A 13,107-nucleotide genomic window follows, 5' to 3' on the forward strand; every position below is an offset into this window, starting at 1 on the left:
TTGGAAACGTTATTTCCTTAAGGATGGAGATGAAAATAACGAAAAAGTCACATCACAGTCGATTTTAAAGGGCTTTTTCTAAAAGTCCCTTAAACTGGTACAGTTTAAGGGAAGTTTAAGGCGCCAGTTTAAGGGAAATAGCTCAAAAGCCCGATTTTAGAGCTCGAAAATGTAATTTGGGCTGCGCGACACTTCATTGTCTCTTTCATACGTGAAATGAACTTAACGTAATGAGAATTGGACTCTATAGCACCATTGTTAGACAAATTAGGGAATTTCCAAGAAGCCTGTCCAAACAGCGTGCCATAGAGTCCAATTTTCAACATATGAAGTTCACTTTCAATAGGAAAGAGTGAAGAAAGTGTCCGAAAACTATGAGAACCCCTGGAAAACCTTGTAAATGCTACCGTATGCTTCTGGAGATATCTTACAGATTATCATGAATCGATCGTTCTACCATGAATCGAGCTAGTTTTTAAGATCTAATAGTGAATTAAATGTGTCAGGTGATGCATTTCATTTAGTTTGAGCCTTTGCTGTGGCAGAAAATGCATAGTGCTGCTCTAAATAATGAAAGAAGCTTTGATTATTCAGGTCATTTTTATCGACTTCTTTTGATCGTGTTTGAGATATTTTTACTACTGTGTCACTTGTAGGAAGATACCAATAAAATCTATGTCCCTGTGATTCCCAGTGCTGTAAAATGTCCCATCTTATCAGACAATGGCAAACATATTTTTGCCATCAGCTCTGATCAGATGTATATAAGGTACTGGCAATAGAGGGGCAGCTATCAGTTCTATTTCCAAAACGGTGCAAGTGCAAGGAAAGCCTAGCGATGCAAATCTACAAAGCGGTTGTCATCGTGTTCCTGTGCGAAATAGATATCGTTTTATCAAATGGCGAGGAGTGGCAGTTGCCGCTCAGTATCGAAGAAGAGTCGAATGGAGAACTGCATCGTCCTCATGAATTGAACACGAATCAAGTGCGTTTGATAAGCGAATCAAACAACCTTTCCACGGACGGATATGAGGTTTATCCTGGCCAGTTTCCGTACCATGCAGTAGTCAATATTAAAAATGACCGTGAAGCATCAACCACGCTTACAAGTGGATCGCTGATTACACCCAATTACATCCTTACGTGTGCGCTAGGTTTTACACAAACATGAAAACACATACGGATTCGTAGAGCTGGGCTACCGATATCGAGCTGACCGGGAACGGCAACAAGTAATCGACTTCACGAGAAGTGGCATAAACATACACCCTCAGTTCAGCGGTGGATCGTTGAACAATATAGCCACAATACGCTTGAAGCATCCGGTGACGCTGAACCGATATGTGCATCCGATTCGTCTGCCACGATTGTCCGACACTCGCACCTTCGAGATGATGGAGGGAACAGCACCTGGACGCCAATACAATGGAACGATGCGCTATTTGCGCAATCAGATAATGTCGAACGATGATTGTCTCATGAATACGCAGTTTATTTGCACGAATGCTTACATCGGTGGAGCGTTCTGCAATCGTATGTATGGGGCAGGATTGGTGGTAGAGGACGAAAATGGGCCCATACTGATCGGTCTAACAAATTTGATCTACTCGTGCTCTCTAAACAATTCCATTTTGTACATGCGTTTGTCACTTTTACGTGACTGGATAGCGAACAGTTCCAATTATGTGTTTGATTTTTAGCAAATAAATGTGTTGCTACGGATGTAGCTATCTATTTATTATTAGTAGCTTGGTAGACGTTTTTAGAACTGGCTATGTATGTTTCTATTTATTGCGCAGTTTAAAAATTCGTCTGTCCTTTCTGGCTTAATATTTGCTACTAACTACGTTTGGCGATGGCGCCCTGTTCCTCGATCAGCTGTGCTATTTGACCCTATTTGACCTGCTCGCGAATTGGCCCTTATTTCGGAGATCTGGTTGTCGCACAATCTAATCGTGTTATCTCTCTTTGTGAATCTTGTACGCCATCTGCCGGGTATTTTGGATATTTGATCGAGTTGTCAAGTCAGCTTAATGTTTGTAAATAATGTTGTTCCCTGTCCGATCACACGCGGTCGATATCGTGCCAACACCCCACCCCCAAGAAGAAAAAGACTCGGCTTCAGCTCGAGGAAAAAAAGGCATCAATTCGATCTGCGACCGATGCACGGATCAAGCATCAGCAGCAGCAGCAGCAGCAGCAGCAGCAGCAGCAGCAGCAGCAGCAACAGCAGCAGCAGCATCAGCAACAGCAACAGCACAAGCAGAAACAGTGTACGATAGCAGTGAGTGATGGTGAAATTGGTGAGCCCGCTAACGTCGAAATGGTAAATGTGAATCCTGCGACAGTAGCAGTCGTGGACACGTCAATTTTTGCCAAGTACCCTGAGATGGCGCGGCGATCGACGCAATCACATAACCTTCCGTCGGATCACGTACACTCCCTACTAAACTGCCATGTGCGACACAATACATTTCTCCATGAGACGGTCCAATCTGGAGGAATAAAATCGTTGACAAAAACTTGTGCGTCGAGATCCACGGTGCCGAGGGTACCAATCCGCGAAGTGTCCGTCACGATTTACGAGCATGGACAACAAAATACCAACACATTTGACCAAGAACCAGCGACCGTACTGAACTACGAAGTGCGAACAGAACTGGCACGAAACGTCGGTGTAACCAGAAGGCCAGGATCACAGGAGAGCAGCAGCGCGGTAGGCGTAACGAAGGACGATTCGTTTGGGAGACGGCGGAACTTGGCAATTTCGGCGAGCGGCAACTGCACACAACACGAGTTTGCCAACACTCGTTTCACAACACAGCTAAGTTTGCCGCTTGAAGAACCGTACATAAATCCACTAATCATTAATTTTACTCACTTTCAGGAACTGTCGATTCTGCCGTTCCTGAAAGGGGAGTCAAGGTTAATGATCGGGACACAACACACCGATTCGATGGCACCAACAGGCAACATTGGTGACCCTGTAGCTGAGCGAAGACGATTGAGAGGGACAATATTTGGTACCGGCAACCTCAGCGGGACCGAAACTATTTTCACTACCTTGTTCAAAGATAGATCGCAGCATAACATGCACCGCATTACATTCGTCGATAGGGTTTGTCTAAAAGAAAACAATAAGCAAGTTAGAAACCAGTCTACACTCACACTCACCTATACTGATACAAATGAGGTTAGGTTTACACCCTACGCATTGCGTGCTAGGGATCAACTATATTTGCGTATTAACGCCCCTCTAGATAGCGGTAGAGTAAACAAGCCTAAAGTCGTAATATTTTCAGAAAATCAGCTACAGTTGATTGAAGGTTTGATAGTAGGGAAGCGCAGGCGCGACCGTCTCAAAGGTGCTGTGAGGAAGGTACACCAAGCGCACGATGTGCCAAACAATGGTGAGCGGTGTAACCAGCGCTTAATCAGGCGACCTTTGATAATATTTTATGTCTCCACAATTGTGTCGAGACATAGGGGACAGATATCGTGCAGAATTTAAGTAAATCCTGCTTCACGAAGGATTCACGGGGTGGGGTGTTGGCACGATATCGACCGCGTGTGATCGGACAGGGAACAACATTATTTACAAACATTAAGCTGACTTGACAACTCGATCAAATATCCAAAATACCCGGCAGATGGCGTACAAGATTCACAAAGAGAGATAACACGATTAGATTGTGCGACAACCAGATCTCCGAAATAAGGGCCAATTCGCGAGCAGGTCAAATAGGGTCAAATAGCACAGCTGATCGAGGAACAGGGCGCCATCGCCAAACGTAGTTAGTAGCAAATATTAAGCCAGAAAGGACAGACGAATTTTTAAACTGCGCAATAACTAGAAACATACATAGCCAGTTCTAAAAACGTCTACCAAGCTACTAATAATAAATAGATAGCTACATCCGTAGCAACAAAATGAATAAATAATAAAACATATAAGACTCGACCGTGCAATAAGTATCAACGTTTGGTCTGTTAACATTTTCCTTGTGTCATACTGATTTTTTACAGAACTTAAAATTTATCCACGACCATTTTTTGCGAGGGTCTATTAAAGTATTTCAGAGAGATCAATGCTGTCAGTGTGTTGCAACGTCAAGAGGAGTGTTTAGATGTGTTCTGTTCTATGCTTTTCTATATTATAGGTTTTTTCAACACTTCAGTTTGTTCAATTTCTTAAGGTCCCATTTTCACCTGAAGTGTTTCTTCCCTATTATTTAAAAAATTTTTTTTTGAAAAAAATCCCTCCCCGGTGGCCTGCGGTGGAATGTGTCTGACTCACAGTCGCCATTTAAAAGCAAACATAAATAATAAAATCACTACCACACCTTGCATGAATGTTAATGAAGAAAGTATGTCTAGCCCTTCACACACAGCTTCAAAAGGCACCAGTTCTGTTTCTTTTGCAGCTAGAACATGCAATGCAATTACCTCCCAACCACAACCATCTCTCACATGATGCACCATGCACATTAATCAATCAATTTGCACACAATGTTGGATCGAGGGCGTCGAGGGCTTGATGGAAACCAATCGCGTTGTGTGATTAAAACTAGAACTGTCCACCTGTGGTGCATTGGAGGTGAAAAGATGGATCCTTTCACCATTGCTCGCTGGAAGTAGGAAAGAGATGGCACTTGGGCAGCCCCTGTAAGCAATGCAACTGTATGAAAGTTGTCCTAAAAGGGCACCCATGAGCTTCTTTTGCTCGTGAGTGGATGCATTCGCTTGCATCGGAAGTGACCTACCCTTTTGTGGGAGGAAGCAGAACCAGAAGGACTTTACCGTACCGTGTGCGAGGGAGTTTCGTACAAGTGGCCTCCGTTTAGCTGCTTCTTTCCCCCGTTTTGTCTCGTTCTGTCTCATTTCGTCTCGTTCCGTTCGTCGTCTGTCTCGGCAGCACATCTAGGCGCATAGAATGAAGAATGTAGTTTTAGCACTCATAAATTATTCACCCGACGCGGTTTCGATCGCCTGCCTTCGGAAATGGTACGCGAACTCAAAAGTGACGGGTTTGGTGGTTTCGGTCGACGCCAGCCGGTCGGCAGGCCGCCCTGGAAGCCCCTTTTCCACCCCGTAAGTGGGGAGTGTGTGCGAGGAGGGGGCGCTAGAACGTACACTCCCCTTGAGGACGAGCCATTTGCTACGCGTCACATTTTGATGGCAATAATTTCATTAACGGAACATTTGCAAACCAAGCTACGTTTGCAGTTACCCGTCGTGTTGTAGAATGGTGGTGCTTTTATTTAGTTTTGTTGTTGTTTTGTTTTGGTTGATCGAGCTATCGCCTCAACCGCCCCCCTTTGGGTAGAGAATAACCATTAGGTGCTGCTCGAAGCCTGAGGGCCGTTGGAGAGCAGTGAGGGAGGGAATGATTTCCCCTCTCTCAGCGCCGGAACGGTCAACGGTTTTTGCATTGCAAAGAAGGCTTCCTCCCATCCGCGGGACAGGTGGAGAATATTTTATTGAGCCCGCTAGTTTTCAATATAGGTTACGGTTGCGGGCACTACTACGCCCCGGTATGTAGAGCAGTTTGGGGCTGGTTTTATTCCAGGCACCTACAGCACAACAAAAAACAAAACCCAAACGAAGCATCAGTCTTCTGTTATACTTTTGCTGTTCTGCTCCGGTTTTTTCTTCTGTCTTCCTCTTGGTGCTTTGGGTGCGCATTCTTGTCGAATTCCAAAACCGTACTCACAGGGTGCATTTGCCAGTAGTTGGCGTGTGTTTGGTTGAGCTTTTTTTGGGGCCAAAGAAAACCTCCTTTTTGCGGATCCCGTTCAAAATAGATGAGCTTCAGGACATGACGTCAACACTTGTTGAGTGGTGATGTGTTTACGATGGTTCATTTGCGTTTACAGCTTGATGTATGGAGTTGTTAATGTCCAAATTGAACATTTGTACCGAATTTAAGATTGGTTACCCAAAATGACATCTATTGAATAGAAGTTTAATTCGATATGTAATTACCTAAATATTATGATAGTTCTTTAAACGAAGCATTAAGAAGATATTCGTAACACTTATATGCACGACTTGACCAGAGATGTATGTCTGTTGATATTATATGAAGGTTTGAAAGAACACAAAGAAAGTTAATTTGATACATATACTCTTTTCAAAAATAAATAAAAGTTTTAAACAACAATAATAAACCGTAATAAACAAAATAGAGAATATAAGGTGGTTTCGTTATGCCAAATGCATACCTTCAGGCGCTGTTTTGAACTAAATATTAGATTGACTGTTGGATTTCCATTATTTATACTTATCATGTAATTTCAAAGTTAGTTTTTAAGATCTATTAGTAGATGAAATGTGTCAAGTGATGTATTCGATATGGTTTGTGCTATTTCTGAGACAGAACAAATTATTATTGTGCTCTAGATAATGACACAAGCATTGATTATTTTGGCCATTTTGATTGACTTCTTTTGATCGTGTTTAAGATATTTTATTGCTGTGTAATGTGTAGGAAGACACCAATAAAGGCTGTGTTTCTGTGATTCCCAATACTGATTTTTTCCATCTTGTAGTTAATGGGGAAGGTAACTTTGCCATCAGCTCTAAGTTGTATATAAGGAACTGGTAATAGAAGGACAGCTATCACTTTTATTCCCAAATTGGTGCCAGTGCAAGTAAAGCCTAGAGATGCAGATCTACAAAGCGGTCGTCATCGTGTTCCTGTGCGAAATAGGTATCATTTTATCAAACGGCGAGGAACTGCAGTTGCCGCTTGATATCGAAGAAGAGTCCAATGAAGAACTGCATCGTCCAAAGAAGAACTGCACGAATCAAGTGCGTTTGATAAGCGAATCAAACAACCTTTCCACGGAAGGATATGAGGTTTACCCCGGCCAGTTTCCGTACCATGCAGTAGTCAACATTAAAAATGACCGTGAAGCATCAACCACGGTTACAAGTGGATCGCTGATTACACCCAATTACATCCTTACGTGTGCGGAAGGTTTGCACATGAATATTGAAAAACATGAAAACACATACGGATTCGTAGAGCTGGGCTACCGATATCGAGCTGACCGGGAACGGCAGCAAGTAATCGACTTCACGAGAAGTGGCATAAACATACACCCTCAGTTCGCCGGTGGATCGTTGAACAATATTGCCACAATACGCTTGGAGCATCCGGTGACGCTGAACCGATATGTGCAACCGATTCGTCTACCACGATTGTCCGACAATCGCACCTTCGAGATGATGGAGGGAACATCACTTGGGCTTGAGTATAACGGAACGATGCGCTATTTGCGCAATCAGATAATGTCGACCAATGACTGCCACACGAATATGCAAATAATTTGTACGAATGCTTACATCGGAGGTGCGTTCTGCAATCGTTTGTATGGGGCAGGATTGGCAGTAGAGGACGAAAGTGGGCCCATACTGATCGGTGTTACGAGTTCGATCTCCTGGTGCTCTGTAAATAATCCAATTTGGTACATGCGTTTGTCACATTTCCGCGACTGGATCGAGAACAGTTCCAATTATGTGTTTGATGTTTAGCCTACGAAATTACGATTAATAAAAGTTATGAGCATTAGATTCTTTCTCTCTTATTGGTCTGCTAACAATAGAGCACGTCGGTGTGACATGGCCCGGTCAACAATCATTCTTCAGGATGCTAGGTCCCTGGCTATAGCCTCCCTTGTAGACACACGATTCTTGGTGGGGCATGAGATCGGGATGATCCTCATAACATGCCCCAGCTATCTTATCCAGCCAGCTTTTGCCGTTTTTCCGGAATTTCCCGGTAAAATTGTGTTTTTCAATGGCGCAACAGCTGTTGGATGTAATTGGTATCTATGACATGGCTATAATCGAACGGTATCCAAATACCCGTGGATTATTTCCCGAAATTTCCACATTTGGTACATGCCTGCCCCTGCACAATGCGTCTCCGGATTTCGCTGCTGATGTCGTTGTCCGAAGTAGCGATCGTCTCAAGATAGCGGAACTCATTTACTACCACGAGATTGTCGCCGTCAATTAATACACTGCTTCCCAGATGGTCTGAGCCTCCGGCAAGAAGGTACTTCGTCTTCGTCGTAAAGATTATCAATCCAATACTTGCTGCTTCGCGTTTGAGATGATGTCGATGACATCCGTGAAGCCAAAAAATTGGAGAGACCGGTAGAGGATCATGTCACGGATGTCGTTGTTTAGTCCCGCGCTTTGAATGACACCTTCCAGGGCGATATTGAATAGCAGACTGGGGAGTCCGTCACCTTGCCTCAGACTCTTGTGAGATTCGAACGATTCCGACGTCAAGTTTGATACTATCACCTTGCACTGCACCCCGTTCATGGTGGCCTCTAACAGCTGGATCACCTACCCAGGGAAGTGGTACCGCTGCATGATGTTCCATAGCTCCTTCCGGTCTATGGTGTCGTTGGCCGCCTTCAAGTCGATGAACAGGTGGTGCGTATCGATCTGGCGCTCTTGACACTTCTGGTGTAGAGGATCTGGCGTAGAGTGAAAATTTGGTCGGTGATGGATTTGCCTCCAAAAAACCAGCTTGCTAGTAACCGACGAAATTTGTAGCAAGGGGCGCAAGTCTGCAGAACAGAATCTGGAACAGCATCTTTTAGGCGGCATTGAGGACTGTGATGACACGAAAATTCGAGCATTCCAGCTTGTCGTCCTTTTTGTAGACTTGGTGAATGACGCCCAGCTTCCACTACTCCGGTAGCTCTTCCCGTTCCCAGATTTTTACGATCAGCTGATGCATTTCGACGGTAAGCCTCCGGCTCCATCTTGAAGATCTCGGCCGCCAGTCCATCACTGCCAGCAGACTTATTGCTCTTAAGCTGCTTGATGGCGCTTGAGCACTTCTACCTTTCGATCAGCTCGCACTCGTCTGTCAGGAGATTGCCTTCCGCTCGATTTGGGACTTTGATTCACCATTAGGGTGTCTCCAGGTGTAACAAAGGCGGCGTGCATTCTGGAACAAGGTGCTGCGGATGCTCATGTGCTTGGAGGAGGCAAAGTTTATGAGCTTGAGGTCGTGGTCGTTAGTCAGCTGGAGGACGCTGAAACTTCCAATCGTTGGTTTATATGTCTCCTCCTTTTTGAACCGGGGATTAGGATCTCCTATGACGATCTTCACGTCATGTTTTGGGCAGCGGACGTACTTCCTCTAAAGCTGCGTATAAAAAAGCTCCTTTTTGTCATAGGTGATCCCAAGGTGCGGACTGTGCACATTAATAATACTCAGGTTGAATAATCTGCCACAAATCCCAACCTGCACCGTGCTTTCTCGTGCGTATCTCTACCGTTCTCGTAGATCGTACATTTCCTACCGTACTGGCGCACCATCATGCTTTTCCTGCTATTATCTCAAAGCCGCGAGCCCAAACCTCATCATGCGCCATTCGGGTCTTTACTTCTGATTAGAGGGTTTTGCAGTCCTCTGTCCCGAGCTTCCAATCGTAAGTGCTTTTTCCTAGCAAGGGTCACGTCGTAGGGCTTACGCTTGATAGCTTTTAGAGTCCTGCATCGTACCAAGACGGGAGAAACCAGCGCAGCCCTTCGGGAAGAGATACGGAGTATTGCTACTACACTGCCACCAGAACAGCATTTATACATACATTTAGGCGTGAATTGTTAGATTCATGTTGATTTTGGCCACTCTCGACGAGAAATTGTCTCGATACGTCTGGTTGCACGGTAAGAAGCATTGATTGTTTTTATCGTTGCCTGTTGATCGTGTTTGAGATAGTTTTATTAATGTGTCACTGTGTAGAAAGACCCAAAAATCTGTGTCCCTGTGATTCCCAGTGATGGAAACTGTTCCACCTTATCAGATAATGGAGAACGTATCTTTACCATCAGCTTTGATCAGTTGTATATAAGGCAGCGGTAATTACAAGGTAGCTATCAGTTGTGTTCCCAAAACGGAGAAAGTGGAAGGAAAGCCAAACAATGCAGATCTTCAAAGTGGTTGCTATTTTTGGCATCGTTTGCCTGTGTGAAATAGGAATTGTTTTATCACACACCGACGAGCTGCAGTTGTCGTTAGGTACTGGAGAAGAATCCAATCAACAGCTTCGCCGCCCAAATGTAGTAGACACGAATCAAGTGCGTATAGTAAGCGAAACAAACAGACTTTCCAGCGATGGATATGAGATTTACGCTGGTCAGTTTCCGTATCATGCATTGGTTTACATTAATAACGAGAATCCAAAACCATGGGAATCAAGCATTGTGCAAACAGCTGGATCACTGATTACACCCAACTATATCCTAACGAGTGCCGAAGTTTTGCGTAAAAATATTCTTGGGAATGGTAAAACATACGGTTTCGTAGAGCTGGGCTATCGGAACGGAGCTGACCGGGAACGGCAACAAGTAATCGACTTCACGAACAGTAGCATCAGCATACACCCTAGGTTCAGCGGTGGATTGTTCTACAATATAGCCACAATACGCTTGGAGCATCCAGCGACGCTGAACCGATATGTGCAACCGATTCGTCTGCCACGATTGTCCGACAATCGCACCTTCGAGATGATGGAGGGAACATCACTTGGACACCATTACAATGGAACGATGCGCTATATGCGCAATCAGGTATTGCCGCATGATAACTGCTTGCTTCAGGAGTATGTTTGCACGAACAGTTTCATCGGAGGTGCGTTCTGCAATCGTGTGGATGGAGCCGGATTGACGGTGGAGGATGAAGATGGACCAATACTGATCGGTTTTACGATGAGAGTCTACAGGTGCAATTTGAACGAACGCGATATAAACACGCGTGTATCAGTTTATCGCGACTGGATAGTGGACCATTCGGACTATGTGTTTGATTTTTAGCCAAGCGATAGATGTATTGTAATTGAAATAACAAAATTCCTGAGCATACCTTAATTTTAAATTGTTTGCATTCATACAACAAAAATATCCGACTGGTCGTTTATGTCATTGCTAAATCATGCTAAATCAAACGAGCACTTGTGCAGAGTACTGAACAAAAGAAGGGCATTGAAGGATCTTAAAAAAAGCAACCAAATGTTGGATTTCTTGTTCACACAGCCCTACTGAATGTTAAAACACTCTCGATGAAAAGTGAAATGACCTTTTCGAAAAGAAATCAGCAGCAAGATCGTTAAACTCCCTGGGGACGTGATACACTCCACGATTAGCCGCACGAGGGCGTTGGTAATTACCCTAAACGTGTATTTGATATGAGTTCGTGGCTGAGCGGCGTACAATTTGGGCCCCGAAATTTGGCTTCGAAATGTGGTTAACGTTCTTCGCCGTTGGGAGTAATTTCACACCCAGCAAGTGTCCATTTTCACTCGTTAAAATTAAAGCTTTGCCTGTAGTCGCTCTTTCCACGCGTTCCTTGCAACCAGCTTTAAGCCCTTTTTTAGGTACATTCAATCGCTTCAAGTGTGTGACACTGACCGAACGTTTCCGACCGAACGACCAAATCGAACGACGTGCCGCTCCTGGGCACAATGAAAGTGTGTGTACCATCCTCCAGTAAAAATTAATATTCTACATCGCTTCTATTTCCTGACCTAGAGAAGGAGCGCCCTGGGCGGGGGAAATGACACTGCTCGAGGCAGTCGATTTCGTTCATAAAATGAAAATTTAAATCACACCAAAGTGCTGGGAGAAGGGAGTAGCTGGCAACTGAACTCATAAAAACAGATCACCAAATTGCTACCATATCGATCAGTTATTAATGTCACGTGTGGAATTGTGGTTTTGCCGCTGTTCGTGATCGATGGTGTGGAAAGTAATGCGGTTGCGAACATGCTGCGGCACTCTACTGCCTGTGTCCTGACCGTGTACCGTGCCCTCGTATGGAAAGTTGAATGCACGGTTAGAAGCGAACCGTTTCGGAATGGTGCTCAGGTTCACGTTCAGTGAGTGCATTTGTAACTGCAATCGGAAGTCTCGGGAAAGCTGTATCGAGCGTACAATTGGGAACTGGCGCTAGCCTTGTAAGTACATGCCATCTCTTTTGAAATGGTGTTGGAAATATTAAAATAGAAATGTAAAATCCTTTTCTACTATATGATGATGTGACTAATAAAAGCTTTTAAGATTGTTGATTAGTGTAACATTTTTAAACATTTGTTAAACATGTTTCTATGCACTAAATTGATAAAAGCTACCATAAAATAAAGCTACAATTTTTACTCGAATCTGACCTCAAAACCCTTGTTTTCTGAGTAAGAAATTTCCTAAACCTGGCCCAATTTAAATTCTAAATAGTTTCACCAGCGCTCCCATTAACCAGCCGCCCGCTCGACCGACTGCTCTTGACCGCACTGAATTCACCCGGTGTATCACCCCGCTCAACATCACGTATGTGCTCACGAGAATAAACGTACTGTGTCAGCCGTAGCAGGCAGCTCTCCCCGGTAGCTTCCCAATTGACCGTGTGAATTATTCATGTAATCAAAAGAAAATCAGCCAAAAGGCACAGTTTCGTCGCGTACGCTTGCATTGCTGTCCTTTGAATGGTTCGGTTGGGGGTTTTCGACTACGCAGTCGTTTCACGCAGAGTGCTTCTTCGCGATGCACATTGCACATTCTCGGCCAGTAATTTCGTAGCTCTCGGCTCCCAACTCGGGGGGGAGATGGCCAATGAAGCGTGTGGTGCGTTAGGTTTCAATTAAAAACGCATAACGGCTAGTTCGAGCCACAGGTGGGTTTATTTTTATCACGCCGTTCAGTCAGTCGGGCGTTTGGTTTGGGTTTGGAGACAACGATCGAACGGGTCACGTACGATAGGCGTTGCAGTGGTGGCAGGCATGAGCCACCCGGGGTGAAGTTTAATGTCTTCATCGGTTGACGGGTGAACGTGTGTGTCGCTTGATCGTGAAATGTTTCCTGGGACAGAGGATTGTTGGGACCGAGTGGTGAGAGAACAGTGGGATCTTTGCGCCAGTTGGAATAATTGGCGATCAATAAATAAGGTGTGTAATTGTAATCGTTGGTATTGAGCCACAATTTAATGGAGTTGATTTTCCAAATAGTTCAAGGTTAGATTAAATTATTTTAATTGCAAAACGCATTCAATGAGGATTGTTTTAGCACAGAAATAGTGTTATTTTA

The 13,107-nt window shown here is 44.3% G+C and overlaps 1 protein-coding gene across 1 annotated transcript; it reads left to right on the top strand.

Moving 5' to 3' along the window:
* Positions 1–838: 838 nt before the first annotated feature.
* On the top strand, positions 839–1,700 carry LOC120894443 (trypsin-1-like). Its single transcript, XM_040297022.1, has 2 exons — positions 839–985; positions 1,155–1,700. The coding sequence occupies exons 1-2, from the start codon at positions 839–841 to the stop codon at positions 1,698–1,700; spliced, it is 693 nt and encodes a 230-aa protein (XP_040152956.1).
* Positions 1,701–13,107: the final 11,407 nt, after the last annotated feature.

The sequence above is a fragment of the Anopheles arabiensis genome, chromosome 2 (genome assembly GCF_016920715.1).
Source record: "Anopheles arabiensis isolate DONGOLA chromosome 2, AaraD3, whole genome shotgun sequence".
NCBI classification, from domain to species: Eukaryota; Metazoa; Arthropoda; class Insecta; order Diptera; family Culicidae; genus Anopheles; species Anopheles arabiensis.